The sequence below is a fragment of the Phragmites australis genome, chromosome 4 (genome assembly GCF_958298935.1).
Source record: "Phragmites australis chromosome 4, lpPhrAust1.1, whole genome shotgun sequence".
Classification (NCBI taxonomy): domain Eukaryota; kingdom Viridiplantae; phylum Streptophyta; class Magnoliopsida; order Poales; family Poaceae; genus Phragmites; species Phragmites australis.
Window position 1 is genome coordinate 14848574 of NC_084924.1, and position 14897 is coordinate 14863470.

At 46.4% G+C, this 14897-nt stretch overlaps 2 protein-coding genes and 1 long non-coding RNA gene across 8 annotated transcripts; 2 read left to right on the forward strand and 1 right to left on the reverse strand.

Annotated features, from left to right (window-relative positions):
* Positions 1-296: 296 nt before the first annotated feature.
* On the forward strand, positions 297-895 carry LOC133915798 (uncharacterized). The gene is made up of 2 exons (XR_009909392.1): positions 297-362; positions 463-895. It is a non-coding gene; the product is annotated as an uncharacterized LOC133915798 (long non-coding RNA).
* A 1450-nt stretch (positions 896-2345) lies between these two features.
* Positions 2346-7460, forward strand: LOC133915799 (nuclear transcription factor Y subunit A-10-like). Of its 6 annotated transcripts, none has more exons than XM_062359116.1 (6): positions 2346-2494; positions 3073-3436; positions 5335-5453; positions 5610-5678; positions 6284-6427; positions 6546-7460. In XM_062359116.1, the coding sequence occupies exons 2-6, from the start codon at positions 3163-3165 to the stop codon at positions 6990-6992; spliced, it is 1053 nt and encodes a 350-aa protein (XP_062215100.1). In that variant the 5' UTR covers positions 2346-2494; positions 3073-3162; the 3' UTR covers positions 6993-7460. The 6 variants fall into 6 exon arrangements, with proteins under 6 accessions (XP_062215100.1, XP_062215098.1, XP_062215103.1 ...); XM_062359114.1 differs by having other exon boundaries at positions 2348-2614; XM_062359119.1 differs by having other exon boundaries at positions 2350-2614; positions 6561-7460.
* Positions 7461-10762: 3302 nt separating this feature from the next.
* LOC133914230 (uncharacterized) lies at positions 10763-12194 on the reverse strand. Its single transcript, XM_062357361.1, has 2 exons — positions 11471-12194; positions 10763-10886 (listed from the first exon to the last, which is right to left on the reverse strand). The coding sequence occupies exon 1, from the start codon at positions 12121-12123 to the stop codon at positions 11506-11508; it is 618 nt and encodes a 205-aa protein (XP_062213345.1). The 5' UTR covers positions 12124-12194; the 3' UTR covers positions 10763-10886; positions 11471-11505.
* Between the last annotated feature and the right edge of the window lie 2703 nt (positions 12195-14897).

Genomic DNA, 14897 nt, shown 5'->3' on the forward strand with positions numbered 1-14897 from the left:
CGGACAGTCGGTTCAGGTACAACCATCTGCGACGAGTAAGGCTCGGCGGCATTTAAAAAAAAAAGAGCGCGCGCGTGGTTTGGAATGGCCCAGAGCTTTATCCGTTCCCAACTCAGCGGCGGTGGATCCCAACCGGCAGTCGGCGGCGGCGCATTGTGCGGGCACCAGCGACGAGCAGCCTCCTTCGTTTTCCTCTCCAAGCAACTGCAACCAACGCTCTGGGATGTGCCGCCGGTTTCCAACCCTCCGCTGCTCCAAGGAGATCCCACGTCCTCGTGCTTGGGCCACTAGACTATTAGAGTTTCGGGCGCCGCCGGCCACGGCGACCTCGCCATAATTCGGCCGTCATCCCGCAAGCCATGGTGAGCGGTCTCCTCTCTCCCCCTTCTATTGCTTGTTCGTTGCTCGTCTCACCCGCGAAGATCTGTAACCACCTCCGCGTTCGGCGGCATCCCCGCGTAGATCCGCAGCCAACACCTCCTCCTCCTCCCGACGCCGTCACACCTCCGCCCCCGTATTCGCACAGATATGCCAGTGGAGAAGCTCATCGCCATGTTGCAGCTTCATGGCCTCAACATCTCCGGCACCAAGCACAACCGTGGAGCCAGGGTGGGAGCTAGTCTTGTTCCCAATGAACTTAGTTGCAACGTCAACAGAGGGACGAGGACGATGCTGGTGGCTTCTTCTCTACAGTGGATGACCAGGATGCACACACGATTTGGCCACGCCATCGATGATGTACTCGGCGGCCATAAGACTATGTGTAGAGACTAGAGAAAATTGCATCTACTTGTTTGCTCTTCTTCAAATAAATTCTTTTGTCGTTCAGAGTTGAAACTGATTGCGTGCATGTGACCGAATAGTTTATTGCTCCCCTTCAAACATTTTTTTTTTTGTTCAGGGTTGAAACTGATTGCATGTGAACCACGCTCGAACTCACCGGCCGCCATCGGTTATAGAATCCCCAACTGTAACAGCCTTTTATTTTCCAGTGTGCTAAGTACCAACGGTCACTAATAAAAAAAAGAACCGACGGTCACATGCTAGAACCAACTGATGATACCAAGTATCAGAGTCGTTCTACCAAGTCGTTTTAGACTATCACTAACTATGTTCTCTTCATTTCGTTTCATTTTTCTTTCTGTTATTATGTTTTTTATTTTCTCTCATCTCTAATAATTTTTCTTTAAAGAGATTCATGAAGGGAAAGTAGAGAGAATCTCGGTATGAAGGGAATGAGAGAGAATCACTTTGTGAGGAAACCGTAAAAGGAAGCCGTTAAAGCGCTAAAGTGAATGAGAATCCCTTCGTAAAGAGAAACCATTGGAGATAATCTTAGTACCGTTAGTTTTTCCCGTTTGAAGGTAGTAGGTTCGGGAACCGACTGTATGACTGTAAATGGTCTTATTGTGATAGTGCAATTAGCTGTGTGATCCCATCAAAACGTTACTCGGTATCTATTACCAACATTATACTGGTAGAGGTGAAAATATTCTCGATTAAATAGCGATAAGGTTTAATGCAACAGATAGGTCAGTTGATAAATAGATATGGATGGACGGCTATATCCTCTAGAAGGTTAGCTATGGGGATAAAAGAAGGACCCTTGTGAAAGTTCGCATATGATGATGCAGCTTGTTTGCACTCAACTGGATGGCTCAGATTTCTCCCCACATCACCAATAGTTGATCTTGCTAGAATCTCTGACCAACGTAAGGGGGAAAAACCATGATGAAATGCTCAATGTTGTTCAACCTCAACTGAAGCAATGACTAGAAACTTGTATTCTCATGCCCTTCTTAAGACGCATGGCAGCAGTCCATCGTGACAGCAATCAGTGGCTCACACGCATCGGTTCAATCTGGGTCATTGATTCTTGGCCAAACAAGAAATACCGATGGTACAACATACAGTACAAGGTAAAAAGGCTCCACTGGACTAGGGTAGAACCAAAGGGGCCCATGACATGGCACTACACAAAGGGGTGGTGGCCGTGCAGCCTGCAGTAGACTAGTAGTCCTTGTTGCTTGGCCTTTTTGTGAGGGGCGTAGGGAACAACAGTCGGCAGCTAGGCAGTAGCTCCATGACCAATTTGGAAAAGGAGCTGCCGACGGCTCGCCGTTGTCCTGGGAATCTTACCCAGGTTAGTAGCTGCAGCCTGCACGGTACAGAGACTACAGTGTACAGGGAATCAGAAGTGCCCCCTTGCTGCGCTTGAACTAGCAACGTATAGTCATCACAATTTATAAAGAGAGAAGACTGGAGTACCATGCACCCAAGGAGAGCCAGTGGCAATCTTCCTTTTTTTGAGCTCAAATGGGGAGGAGAGAGAGAGAGGGGGGGGGGGGGGGGGAGACTTTTCTTAGCTTCAGCCTTCACCTCTGTGCCCACCATTTGCCTTTGTATACACCTTCTCTCTCTTTCTCTCTATAGCTGTGGGTTACTGTTGTCCTCTTGCGTCCATTATTAGATGGCCTCCTTCTGCTGGTGAGATGTGGGTGGGCTTTGTTTGCTTCCGCCTCCTCTCCTTGTGCATCCATTCCATTGTGCTCATGTGTTGGTCCTCCTCCTCCCCTTGTCTTAGTTTGTCTTGAATCATTGGACACAAACTCAGGTACTGCATCATGCTAAAGTTGCTGGCTTCCTGTGCTCTTCTTGGAAATGAAATATCTTGCACGCTGCATCATCTGGGGGTCACTCTGATCTTGCTTGCCACCCTCCCTTCTTTTCATGCTGATCTTGGTGTGGGCTTCTCTTTGTTTTGTCCATCAAGTTCTTCTGGTTTTATGCTGCCACTCTCTTGGTTTCTCGTTGCACGTTTCTGTGGGTTACCCTTCAGTTCATGCTTCATGCATCTCTGTGCCTGCCTCTCAATTCTTTCATCAGGTGTTCTTGTTCCCTTGTGCTTGTGAGTTTCCCCTTTTTATTCGGTTCTTGGGGATTCTCCCGCTTGTTTATATATATTTTCCTGCATTTGATTGTTCCCATTCCACCTCAAATTGCACATCATTTTAGGAAAGAAAAAATTCTACACCATACTCTCTAATTTATCGTTTAATTATTTGGTGACAGTGCTTAAGCTAAAGAATCCTACAAGAGCTTTGGAGGGTCGCTGCTTTGTCTTGGGTGGGGCTTGAATTTCTTTAACAAGGCAAGGCAGCAATGATGAGCTTCAAGAGCCATGAGGGATTTGGGCAGGTTGCTGCTGTCAACCAGGCTTCCAATGGTGCCGGCGCCCCACTGCCGTGGTGGGCGGGGCCCCAGCTGCTGTACGGCGAGCCGGCACCCCTGTCGCCGGAGGAGGCGCGCCGGGACGGCCAGTTCCAGGTCGTGCCGGGAGCTCAGGGCACGCCGGATCCGGAGCCACCGGCGGTGAAGGCCGGGCAGCCGGCGAAGAGAGGGGCCCCTGAGGAGCTGAAATTCTGTGTGTTCCAAGGTGACTTTTTTTTTTGCTCTGCCCCTTTGAAAGTTTGTAAATTACTTGCGAGAATTTGTTTCATTTTTAAGACAAAAAAGGATTAATTGCAAGAATTTGGCATGGCCTTGTTGGATCTGTGCATGCTAGTAATATGCTAATGAACATAAGTGAATGTCACAAGGTTTAATCATCGTATTGTCTAATTACAAGATGATAGGCCTGGATAATAGGCTTCCAAAATCTATATTAATCTTGGTAGCCCTTTTTTTTTTTTTGACTTCTCAGGCACAGCTTTAGATTTTGGTGTACGTTGCCTTTTTTTCCTTTTTTTTCGAACACTCAGACCGCCTCACATTTCATTAAGAAGGGTAGGTTAATTTTATTCTTATTATTGTTTGCAAAATCAAAGGTTGTTGCAAGTAGTTGGCATGAAGTTGATGAATTTGCATAAAGAAAGACAATGTTATATATGTCAGCTGCATGCCAGAGGTTGCTATTAGTTGGGATGTCCGTTGCTTTGGGACCATAGTACCATTCAGAGGGGCGGTTCCTTTACTTTGGGATGCCACTGCCGACTGTTCTATTATAGGCACCTCCATTATGATTTCTTGTGTACCTCTCACTATTGCATTCCCACCCCAAAAGACGGGAACGAAAATACGTCGCCTCACCAACCAACCAACAGGATTGCCAGCCTCTCTATTGCAACACTTGCCGGCAAATGTGAAGAGAACTGATGGCTGCAAGCTTATTTGTGGGGATTAATTCTTTGTAAAATTATTTCTTATTCTCCGGGGGGAAAATCTAAGAGTGAGGTAAGCCCATGAATCGGTAGAGAAACAGACAAAATAGAATAAGCTATGCCATGTATTTACATTGGAGTAGTTAGCAATTGGATCTCTCATACTCGTCTATATTAAGCTTTTCTTTGATGAATACGACACTGCAATAGGTCAGCAACTGTGTGCAGGATATGCTGCCACTTGTTTGTGGGATGTCCTGCAGAACACAATTATTAGGATGTTCTATTTTTATGAACAGAAAAGCATGTTCTAGACAAAAATTTACATAAGTAAACAGGATATGCTACATCGTTGATTGCAGTTGTTAGTCTTTGCTAGTGGTTGTTAGCTGTTGGTAGTTATTGTTTTTTCTTTTTTTCTGATTATAGTCTTACAGGGCTATTTTTTTGTATTTTTCCTGCTTTATCAATAGAATCAGACACTGTGCCGTCCGTTAAAAAAAAGTAAACAAGAGAGAATATGTGATATGGCACATACTTGATGGTTATAAGACAACTACTACCCAGTTTCGAACCATGGAATGTTTTTTTCCAGTGAGTATAAACTTACAATAGACTAGCAGAGTAGCTCTTGATGGAATTCAATAGCTTCCTCGGATTCCTTGAGTAACATGCACACCTTCCCAGCAGTAGGGTGTTCATTCTATAATATATAGCCTGTCACCTCATTTTCTAGAGTATTAGTAGAGATAAGGAAGCATCAGTGCTTTGCTAAGACATAGTATAATATTTTATACTCTTTTGGTTCCGTTAGAAAGTTCTGGATGGTGCCTAAATCCGCTGTGTGTTTTTTATCTGAGTCATTTAGAACATTTATCCAGTTTTTGGTGGTTTTAAAAAGTATGCTGCAAGAATGCCCCTTTTGAAGCTTACGTGATTGGACACGAGACTTGAAAAAATAGAAGTCAAAGAATGGTACTTGTCCAACTTATCACTTATCAGAATTCAGAAATACTCTTTGAAGCCTTCCAAACTTGGTTCTTTGATGGTAACTAATAAATAAATATTTTACTGTAGTTTAGTGGATTCCTAATCACATCTGAACAAGTTTTAGTCTATAGCAACTTAGAAATTCGAATATGCTCTAATGGTTTTGAGAACCTATGATGTTCAGGGAACTCAGAGTCGGGAGATAAAGGAGAGAAAGCCCCAGATCACTCTACGACTGTTGCACTGCAGTCACCATTCCCAGAATACAATGGTCGTTTTGAGATTGGTCTTGGTCAATCCATGGTAAGATTTTCCTTTTCTACGTTGTGTATGGACAGAAAAGAAGATAACTACTATTATGTTCAGAATGATTTTGGAAATTAGCCAATTTTATAACTCGAAACTGCTTTCTTAGAGTCTCTTCAGTGTTATGTTGCTAGCTGACTGCTTGTCTTTCAGGTAGCTTCCAATTATTCGTGTGCTGACCCGTGCTATGGCCTGCTTACCCCTTACACAATGAGATCCATGGTAATGGTTTTTCCTTTTTGTCTGAATAAATAGTCCTTCAGAATTTCTCTTTGATAGATCCTTAATTGCGTCCAGAACTATTGAGAAACTAAGAAGTACTAAATATTCACTTGAATTTCCTAGCTCCTATAAATATCACAAACTAAATTTGTAGACTGTAAAATGATGTAAATCATACATATTCTTGACCGTACCACTAGTCCGCTACTGCATTTATTTGATGTGTTCTGCTGCCCAAACGTTGTCACAAAGTCCACCTTTTCATTGTAACTCAAATGGACGAATAGATTGGGCTAACTCAAGGAACTCAGAACTTTTATAGCACATATTACCATGTTAACAGTAAAAAATAGTGAATGTAAAATAACTTCATTGAGTAAAAACAGAGCATGTGAAGATTAGGAAGCGTGGTACTAAAAGCATCACGAAAATTTATCGTGGCAATATCTGATCTCTTACATTACTTTCGGAACTTGGAAGATCGGTCATGGCTTTTTCAATAATGGAGGATGTTAAAAGTATGTTCATTGCATTTGTATGGGACCATTTATTCATTAAGAATGTAATAGTTAACTTCCTCTGTGACATATAATTCTGTAATGCAGTCTGGTGGGAGAATGCTCTTGCCACTGAACGCACCAGCTGATGCACCGGTCTATGTGAACCCGAAGCAGTACGAAGGCATCCTCCGTCGCCGCCGTGCTCGCGCCAAGGCGGAGATGGAGAACAGGATGGTGAAAGGCAGAAAGGTGAGCCTCTCCTCTCAGCTGACCCCTTCACTTGCCCGACGTCCATGGCAGTTGCCACCTGTCTGCCATGTCAAGAAGCATTTCCTCTCATATTTCACTGTCTTGTCTGATCGCTCAGCTTGTCATGCCGCAGCCGTATCTCCATGAGTCGCGCCATCTCCACGCGATGCGCCGGGCGAGAGGCTCCGGTGGGCGCTTCCTCAACACAAAGAAAGAAGGGAACGGCAAGGACGCGGCCGCCAACAGAGGCACCAGGATGGCGGGACCTGTGCGCCTCGCCACGTATCCTTGCTCCGAGGTTCCACGGCCGGGGCTCGGCAACAATCTGCGCAGCCACTCCCGGAGCAGCGCCTCAAGCCTGTCCGGCTCAGAGGTGTCAAGCATCTATGATCATCACCACGACGCCGACCACTACAACGGGATCGAGCACCTCCGGACGCCCTTCTTCACCCCGCTGCCATCCATCATGGACGGCGAGCACGGGGCCGCCGCCATCCCCTCCTTCAAGTGGGCAACCGCCGCGGCCGCCAGCAGCGGCGGCTGCTGCGAGCTCCTCAAGGCGTGAAGCGAGGAGGGGATGGCTACTCAGACAGCCAGCCTTCACTCGGTCGGTTGTCTGTAGGCAAATCATTCTTGGCTCTAACTGCATTGGGGTGCACCTCGTCATCACCCAGTCCCTGAAACTCCACAGTGTTAGGTTTCAGAGGTCCTGTGATGCTGGAGCTCCCAATATGCCTGTAATATAGTGTGCCTAGAGCACTGCTACTTAGTACTTGCTAGCAGTGTGTCAGTACGAATTTTGTGTTGTCATGTTGATCAATGTCTGAATGATTGAGGTGTCAGACTTCAGGGTTAGTTCATGGGGATGTGTCAGAGTCTGCTTTTGTAAAAGTCTGAAACTTCAGTGCATGGTACTACTTGGTAGAGTTGTGTTTTAGTAAGCTGGAGTTTGTATTTGTAAGTTTGGGACCTGCAGTCTGCTGTGATATCTCTGTTGTTGTAATTGATATGCATGGCTTCTAATCTTGTCTAACCTTGTGGTGACATGGTTTTTGAATGACTATGTTTTGGTGACGTGCACCTGCCGACGGCGGCGGCAGGAGGATTTCCTCTCGGGCGGCGCCGGCCTGTGCTGTGCGTGCATCATCATGCACATAACATTCACTAAATCACTGTCATGTGGATCAACTTTTAATAAGCCTCGTGTGTTAGCGATCATATCACCCTTTAGTTACGAGAGAGTAACCGTTTCCGATCTGTCGCACGGCTGATCATGGATGGATCTGCACTGCATATGCTTTTGGGTCCCACCTGCCAGCCTCTCCCCTCTCTTTCCTTCTTTCCTGCCTCTGCCTGGCCGCTTGGAAAGGAGATAAATTTTATGAGACCCGCACGCGTGAGACTTCGGTGAGATCCTCATCCGCGTCGTACACGCGCGATCGCACAGCACACACACGTACATACCTGCACACGCAGGGACATATGTCAAAACGCTACACGGGTCTCACCGAAAGACCTGGTCTCATAAAATTTGTCTCCGCTTGGAAAGGCGACAACGGCGAGTACCTCTGCATAGGGATGGGTGTGGAGCGAGCTATTAATAGATCTATTTTAGCTTAACTCAATTAACTACTCTTTCCGTGCAGAAATAATAGACATATTTTTTAGGCTCGGTCTTCAAAATTGAATTTTGACTAAGATTTTCTCACAAAATATATCATCTATAGCTACAAAACATATATAGTGTGAAATCATTTTGAATTATGAACTAGTTGTATAGTTTTTATTTACTAGATATTCTTATAATTTGATTAAATATTAGTTAAAATACATAAAATTTACTTTTCCGAAAAAAAAATATGCCAACTATCTTTGAACGGATGGACTAACTTAATTAAAATAACTAATTAATTAATTAATTTATACTAGTATAGATCCACGGATATCCATTAGTGGTCCACACCCATCCCTACCTCCGCACAGCCGAGACGCGGCAAGTCCACGTTCGAGATTACGGTGGGCATGATGCACCGGCTCCCGCTCCGGCTTGTCTCGCGGTGGCGGCCTTCACGCTGGGCAACGTTGAGCGCTACGGGGATAATGCTAACAATTAGCAAGATCTTCGTTGCTTCTGTTGGAAAACCTTAGATAGACATGACTCAGGAATCGTAAGACTCGATAGGATTTCGGTGTTTCATCGCCATATATAGCGAGCTGGCGATCTCAACTAACAAAGATCAACCACGGTTGCCCGATCCAGAGTCCTCTCTCCATGGACGACGTAGCAACAATGATCCAGCAGCAGCAGCCATGGAAGTGTTGGTAGATCACTACGTGCCCTCGATATATAGATGAAACAACACGAGTAATTAAAGAAACAGGTGGACCGTCGCTGGCGCCCATCATGGGCTCAATGGCGCGGGCAACTTCAACAGCAGAGAAGAGAGTGCTGCCGCAGAACAGAGAGCGATGCAAGCAGAGTTCTTGCGATACCGGGCGGAGGTTGAGGTGCCGGCGACCGCCATCGCGGAAACGACGCCTTCGCCTACTTGCGCGGCGCTGGACGCCATAGAGCCTCATCTTTCTTTCTCACCTCGCCAACACCCCCCCCCCCAACCCACCTACAGGGGTAACCTCTTTCGCCCTTCGGATGTTCCGGCCATGTGACGCCGCCGCCTCCCCTTTACCCTGCCGTCACAGTTTTAACGGCCGCTCCTTCATCATGAGCGTCAATCACAACATCCTCACCCTCTACTTCCGCTGCAGGGATGAAAACGGACGAAAACGATCAAGAAAATATCTTAACCATTTTCATTTCTATATTTTCTCTCAGAAAGAAGAACCAACTTAGAAATGTCAGGATATCGAAAACAAACTAATCCAAATAAAAACACGTCGGTATCAGTTGAGAACCAACCATACACTACAATTGCTAACATATCCCCTAGAACCAACCATACACTACAATTGCTAACATATCCCCTTGTGATCTAATTTCGCCGCTTGCTATAATTTATAAATCTACACCATTCACTGCATGCTGCATGCGTCAGCTATGTTCACCATACGCTAAACTACGTGTACCTCTGTTCACCAATAACCATATGTAACATACACAGGCACACAGCAGGACTGCAGCCTGCAGCTTCTTGCAAGGCTGCAAACCGACACCCATGATACTGCCATGTGAGTGTTTCATCAATTAGCCCATGATACTGCTAGTCTGCTACTACGGTAATTTTTTAGTAAACCATACCATACCTCAGGATATATATCACTATATCAGACTAGATAGGACGACCCCTTCACATCTTGATACGGAAAAAATGCGTACGAGAGAAGGAATAGTCACTAACCAAATTGCTTTCCTAACATCGCTAGGAATAGCTAGCAGCCGAAAGCACTCGTTGCCAGTGCGCTTCCATCGCACCGAGCACATGCACAGAGGGGGGCGGAGTCGAAGCGACTCACCTCGCAGGCGGGTGGCGTCAGGCCGCACGGAGAGGAGGGACGGCGGGAGGTGGAGCGCATCCATCGCGGTGCGGCGCCCGGCGAAAGCGTGCGGGTGAGTAAGTGGCAAAGCGGGGCGACGCAGTGGTGGAGGCAGGCGCCGATGGCGACAGCACGCAGGCTGAGGGTGGGCAAGCGGCAGCGAGCACCCAGTGGCTAGGGTTCGAGGGCAAGGCACTAGAGCACAGTCGAAGGTGCCCCGTGCGGCCGTGTCGTGCCCAGGTTTGAGGTTGAGGCATGAGAGAAACATTTGCTATTAATTGTGAAGCTCCAATTCTTAACTGGAAGGGACACTAAAGGACCCTGTCCTCCCTCTCTATTTATCTAAGAGATGAAAGGGTAGAGTTTTTTTTTTGTTTTTTTTATCTTTCCAGCAAAGAGTTGAAAAATAAAGATAGATAACAAGTGCCTGATCGATTTGATCAGGTCATGTAGAACCAAGATTCAAATCATTCGATTTGATCAGGTCGTGTAGAACCAAGATTCAAATCATTCAATTTGATCAAGCCGTGTAGAACATGGTTCAAATCATTCGTTCGTTAGGATGCTTACATACATCACTACACTTCCACTTAACACCTATTTAAACGAGTGGAGTGGGGGAGTTGGGCTGTCAGGACTAAGTTTAATCGGACTAGCATGTCACATATAAGCTCATATGAAAACAGAATTCCCGCGAGATTATCCCGATTAAAAATAGGATTTAAAAATACGATCAACAAAACATCAAAAACATTTTTACTCCGTTTCCGTATAAGTACTGAAAATAAAAAACGGTCGAGATAAAAATAGAAAATAGGCCGGGACGGGATTTCTCCCACCCGTTTTCAACCTACTCAGCTGTGCCGCTGATCTAGTCCATGACGCCTGAGCCAACTCGCTCACCACAGTCCTCCATCTCCATGTTCTCCCACTGTAGCTGTGTAGCATTGGGTCCATGGTTACCGTCCTGTGATTAGGGTTCACAAATTCATCAAAAACCACTCGAAATTCGTGGTTTTTGATCAATTCGATCCACACCACATTCAAAATACAATCACAGGCCCAAACACGCCGGAACAACCCCCATGAATGCAGTTGAAACTTTCAGCGACACAGCTAATCCAAACAAGATTGTCCTCTAGTTCAATTCTGCTCGCGAAAACAGGCGAAGTTGCGAAAGGACAACAGCTGAAATTTAATGTCAAAATGCCATTGGCTACTGTTAAATTTTAGCTAAGCAGAAGGTGCATTCCAGCATCAAATCATCGCAAAGCTGAGCCACAGAGCAAAATATGCCAAGAATCAATGCAAGAGCAAATTATGTCAATTAGTGATCTGATCAAATCATCAGATTATTAAAGCATGAGATGCCCGTACAATTCACCAGAGTTGGAACTCAACTGACAACGTGTATAATTAATTTCAGCCAAAAGAATCGCATCTCCTTGGAGAAAGAGCAGAGATCTATCTATCTCCTTCTTCAATCTCGCCGTGCACATGTTAATTAATCCACGAAGAAAGAAAAGGAATTCACATCCTCAAACCCCTCACCAAAATTTTGAAGATGTCGCCGCCTTTTCGCCCAATCAGGCCGCAGGATCTCCGCTCTCCTTCTCATGGACCGCCGCCACGGCCACCTGTTCCTTCTGGCCTTTCTCCTCCGACGCCGGTGCCTCCGGCGGCGACGACGAGGGACTGGTCTCAGAGGCGGCGTCGCGGGCCTGTGCGGCCTCGAGGTCCTCGGCCATGGCGCGCTCGACGCGGAGGATGGGCTCGTAGTAGTCAGCGTGCGCGTCCATGCATTTCCGCAGCAAGGCCGTGGCCTCGTGGCATCGCTCCACGACGTCGCCGCCCCCCGCCGCCTCCGCCTCCTCCACGCACTTCTCCCAGCCTACGAACTCCTCCTTGCACCCGCCGCCCTTCATGAACAGGCAGAACCCGCACTCCCCTTCCTCCTCCCCCTCGCCTTCTTCGCCGGCCACCGCGGAGGCGTCCACTACTACCGTCTCCGCGGCATCGTCTGCGCCGCCTCCACCGGAATCAGCCGCCGCCGCCGCCGCACCGGCCGCGGCGGTGGCAGAGTGCTGGGGATCTTCTTTGGCTGGTGGATCGGCGGGAGCGGCGGCCTCCGGGGGAGGAGTAGGAGGAGCGGAGGCGGCGGCATCTGGGGGGGGAGGCGGAGAGGAGGAGGCGGCGATTCCCATGGCGTTAGGGTTTTGGGGCTCGAGATAGCGGCTGAGGCGAGCCTGGCGAGGAGACACGAGAGGAACAAAGCATAAACCCTGCGGAAGAACGAGTCTGTTACGGATGGGCCTAAACTAGGGACTCCTTAATATGGAGGGCATCCTAAACTTGCTCAGAGGTAGGACAACCCAGCCCATCACTAAGTGGGCCGGCCCACAAACTCAGGTATGTGTCTTTCATTTTTATTTTTTTTCCTTCTCTTTTTTCTGGTCTTCGTAATTAATTCACAATTTTACTACATTTATGTTTTTCTCCTCTTATATGCATTCAACATTTTAAAAGATTTAGTTCAACATTTTGCAAAATCTAGGTCAACAATTTTGAAAAACTGGTGCCATTATAATAAGTAAGAGGGTGCCCCACCAGGCAGGCGTCCTGCTACCAAATGTCAGCCGACGGTTGGATATCCTCAAGACCACGACTTCACCTTGCAACCAGAATAGAGCTTCATCTATTGATCGTAGGGCAGGTACTCACCTAACCAGTTAAATCACATTCAATATCGTCCACTCAAGTATTTTCCTTCCACATGCACCTCCTTTCGGCAAGTAAGGTCGTAGGTAGGTGTAAAGATGGAGTGGCCCGTCCTGTAGCATTAAATATTATAGGGTAGCCTCACAGCAAGCGTAACAGTTTGTAGCGAACGGGGCAGAACTTACAAGACGACTAGAATAGGTCAGGCATGCAAATCCCCCGTCATGATGAGCTAGGGGGTAGGTCTACCACCGTAGGAATAGACTGGCTACAAGGTTTGGCCATGTCTATTTGTACGTTCTCCTTTTTCCCTGCTGTATAAAGGTGGAAGGGGAGACCGTGGAGAAAAATTTCATCCAATCTATAAAAAAATACATAGGATGTAGAGTTATTATCCTATAGGAGACTTGAACCTGGATAAACCTATGCGTTCTTGCGTCCGTTTGATCCAACCACAAGAAATGCTGATCAACATGTCCGTTGTCCGGTACACACAAGATTCATTATCGGGGATCATCCTCTGATAGTTGGTGCGCAGGTAGGGGCGCATTTTTCATGTTTCTTCAGGTTTTGAGACTATCGTTGGGCTACCCATGTCCGGATCTATGATAGCCATGGAGTCCCGTTTCGAATACCCTGTTCGTCACGAGATTTTTGTCCTGGAGTACGACCTAGATAAGCCCAGTGTGCTCCGAGCATGGGACACCGTAACAGAGTCTGAGGATTTAGATCAAACGTGAAGTCTATATGACGGATCATGCAATGGGCAGCATAGATGCTCGTGTCTATGGAATTGAAGGTGAGCCCTAGGCCATTGCCAAGAGGGAAACTAGCCCTAGACCATGGAGGTGATCCTTTGTCACATAAATAAACCTCTTAAATTATTTTTGGAATGCATTTATTCTAACTTATTTTTAAAAATGAACCTTGCTTGCAAGTTGTTCAGACCAGGCACTTAGAAATAAGCTAAAGAGATGTGTTTCTTTAAGGTACGGTAAACGCATAAATACCGTAATTGTGTATTTTCTGCTCTTAGATTTACTGATCGGTCAAGCCTAAGGGCCGGTAGGTCAATCGACAATCGGCAAGCATAAAAGAAGCACTAAGATGTTAAGGTTACGATATGAGCATTACAGTTACATGCTACCCCTACCGTTGTTCTGCATTAAAGACATTTGCCACTAATCCGATGTACCACCGCCTCTGAGATTGGCTGCAATAGGTCATGTTTGTTTCTCCCTTGTATTTTGGATTGTGAATTATGAGCTCACATTGAGTGTTGAGTGAATTGTGTCATAATTCAGCTATATATTTGTAGAATCCACTTCTAGAATCTGACTATTTATTTATAGAATCCATAATCTATAATTCAGAATCTATAATACGGAGGCAAACAAACAGGACATAGTGCTTTGCCCGGGTGCACTATCCACCGCCATCGATGATGGAGGAGTTAGTTGACTAGATGCAATTTGCACAAGCTTAGGTAATCAAGGTGCAACTCATTCTGCAATAAAGTTTTACGAATCAGGGTGCAACTCATTCTGCAATCAAATTTGCTAGAACAATCAATTCGGTTACAGAAACTTCAACTAACACCCCAGTTGTGCCGTCCTTGTTAGTCTCAGGTGCTCCCATTAGCCTTCCTCGATTGCTTTTTCTTGCCACTGTTTCATAGATTGTTTCGATTTGGATCGGTCGGCGCGGAACCAGTTTCTTGTCGCTAGTGGGAGTTCTGTACGGGGGAGATGGTGGGGTTGTTGGGCTCGAGAACAGGCCAACAAGTTTGCGGTCGTGCGCTCGTGACCAGTTGTCGATCTGGCGGCCGAACTCAATATCGCGACGGCGGGCCAAGCTCGTCATTGATCCGTCACGTTCGGTTTGGGGGGAATACTGGGGATGCGGCGTTGGGGAACATGCTGCAGGTTCGCCGATGTGGCTGGCGGCAGAACTCGGCGTCACTCGTGTCGGTCGAGCTCAACGTCGCCTTCACCGCCGCGCACCCGTGAGGCCTTCTGATTAGATCTGCAGGATTCAGCGAGTGGTGCTGTTCAGATATTTCTGTGTTCATTGAGAGTTTAGGATCTAAACGGTAAAGCTAGCGTCCGGACATTTAATATATTGGATGGTGTAACTGTCTATTACATCAAAGACTAATATCTGTAATATTTGAAATCAACATTCATAACATAAAAAATAAAAACACATAGATCCGAAAAAAAAAATCCATTTAAGTTAATTCCTATATTCTGAGATACAA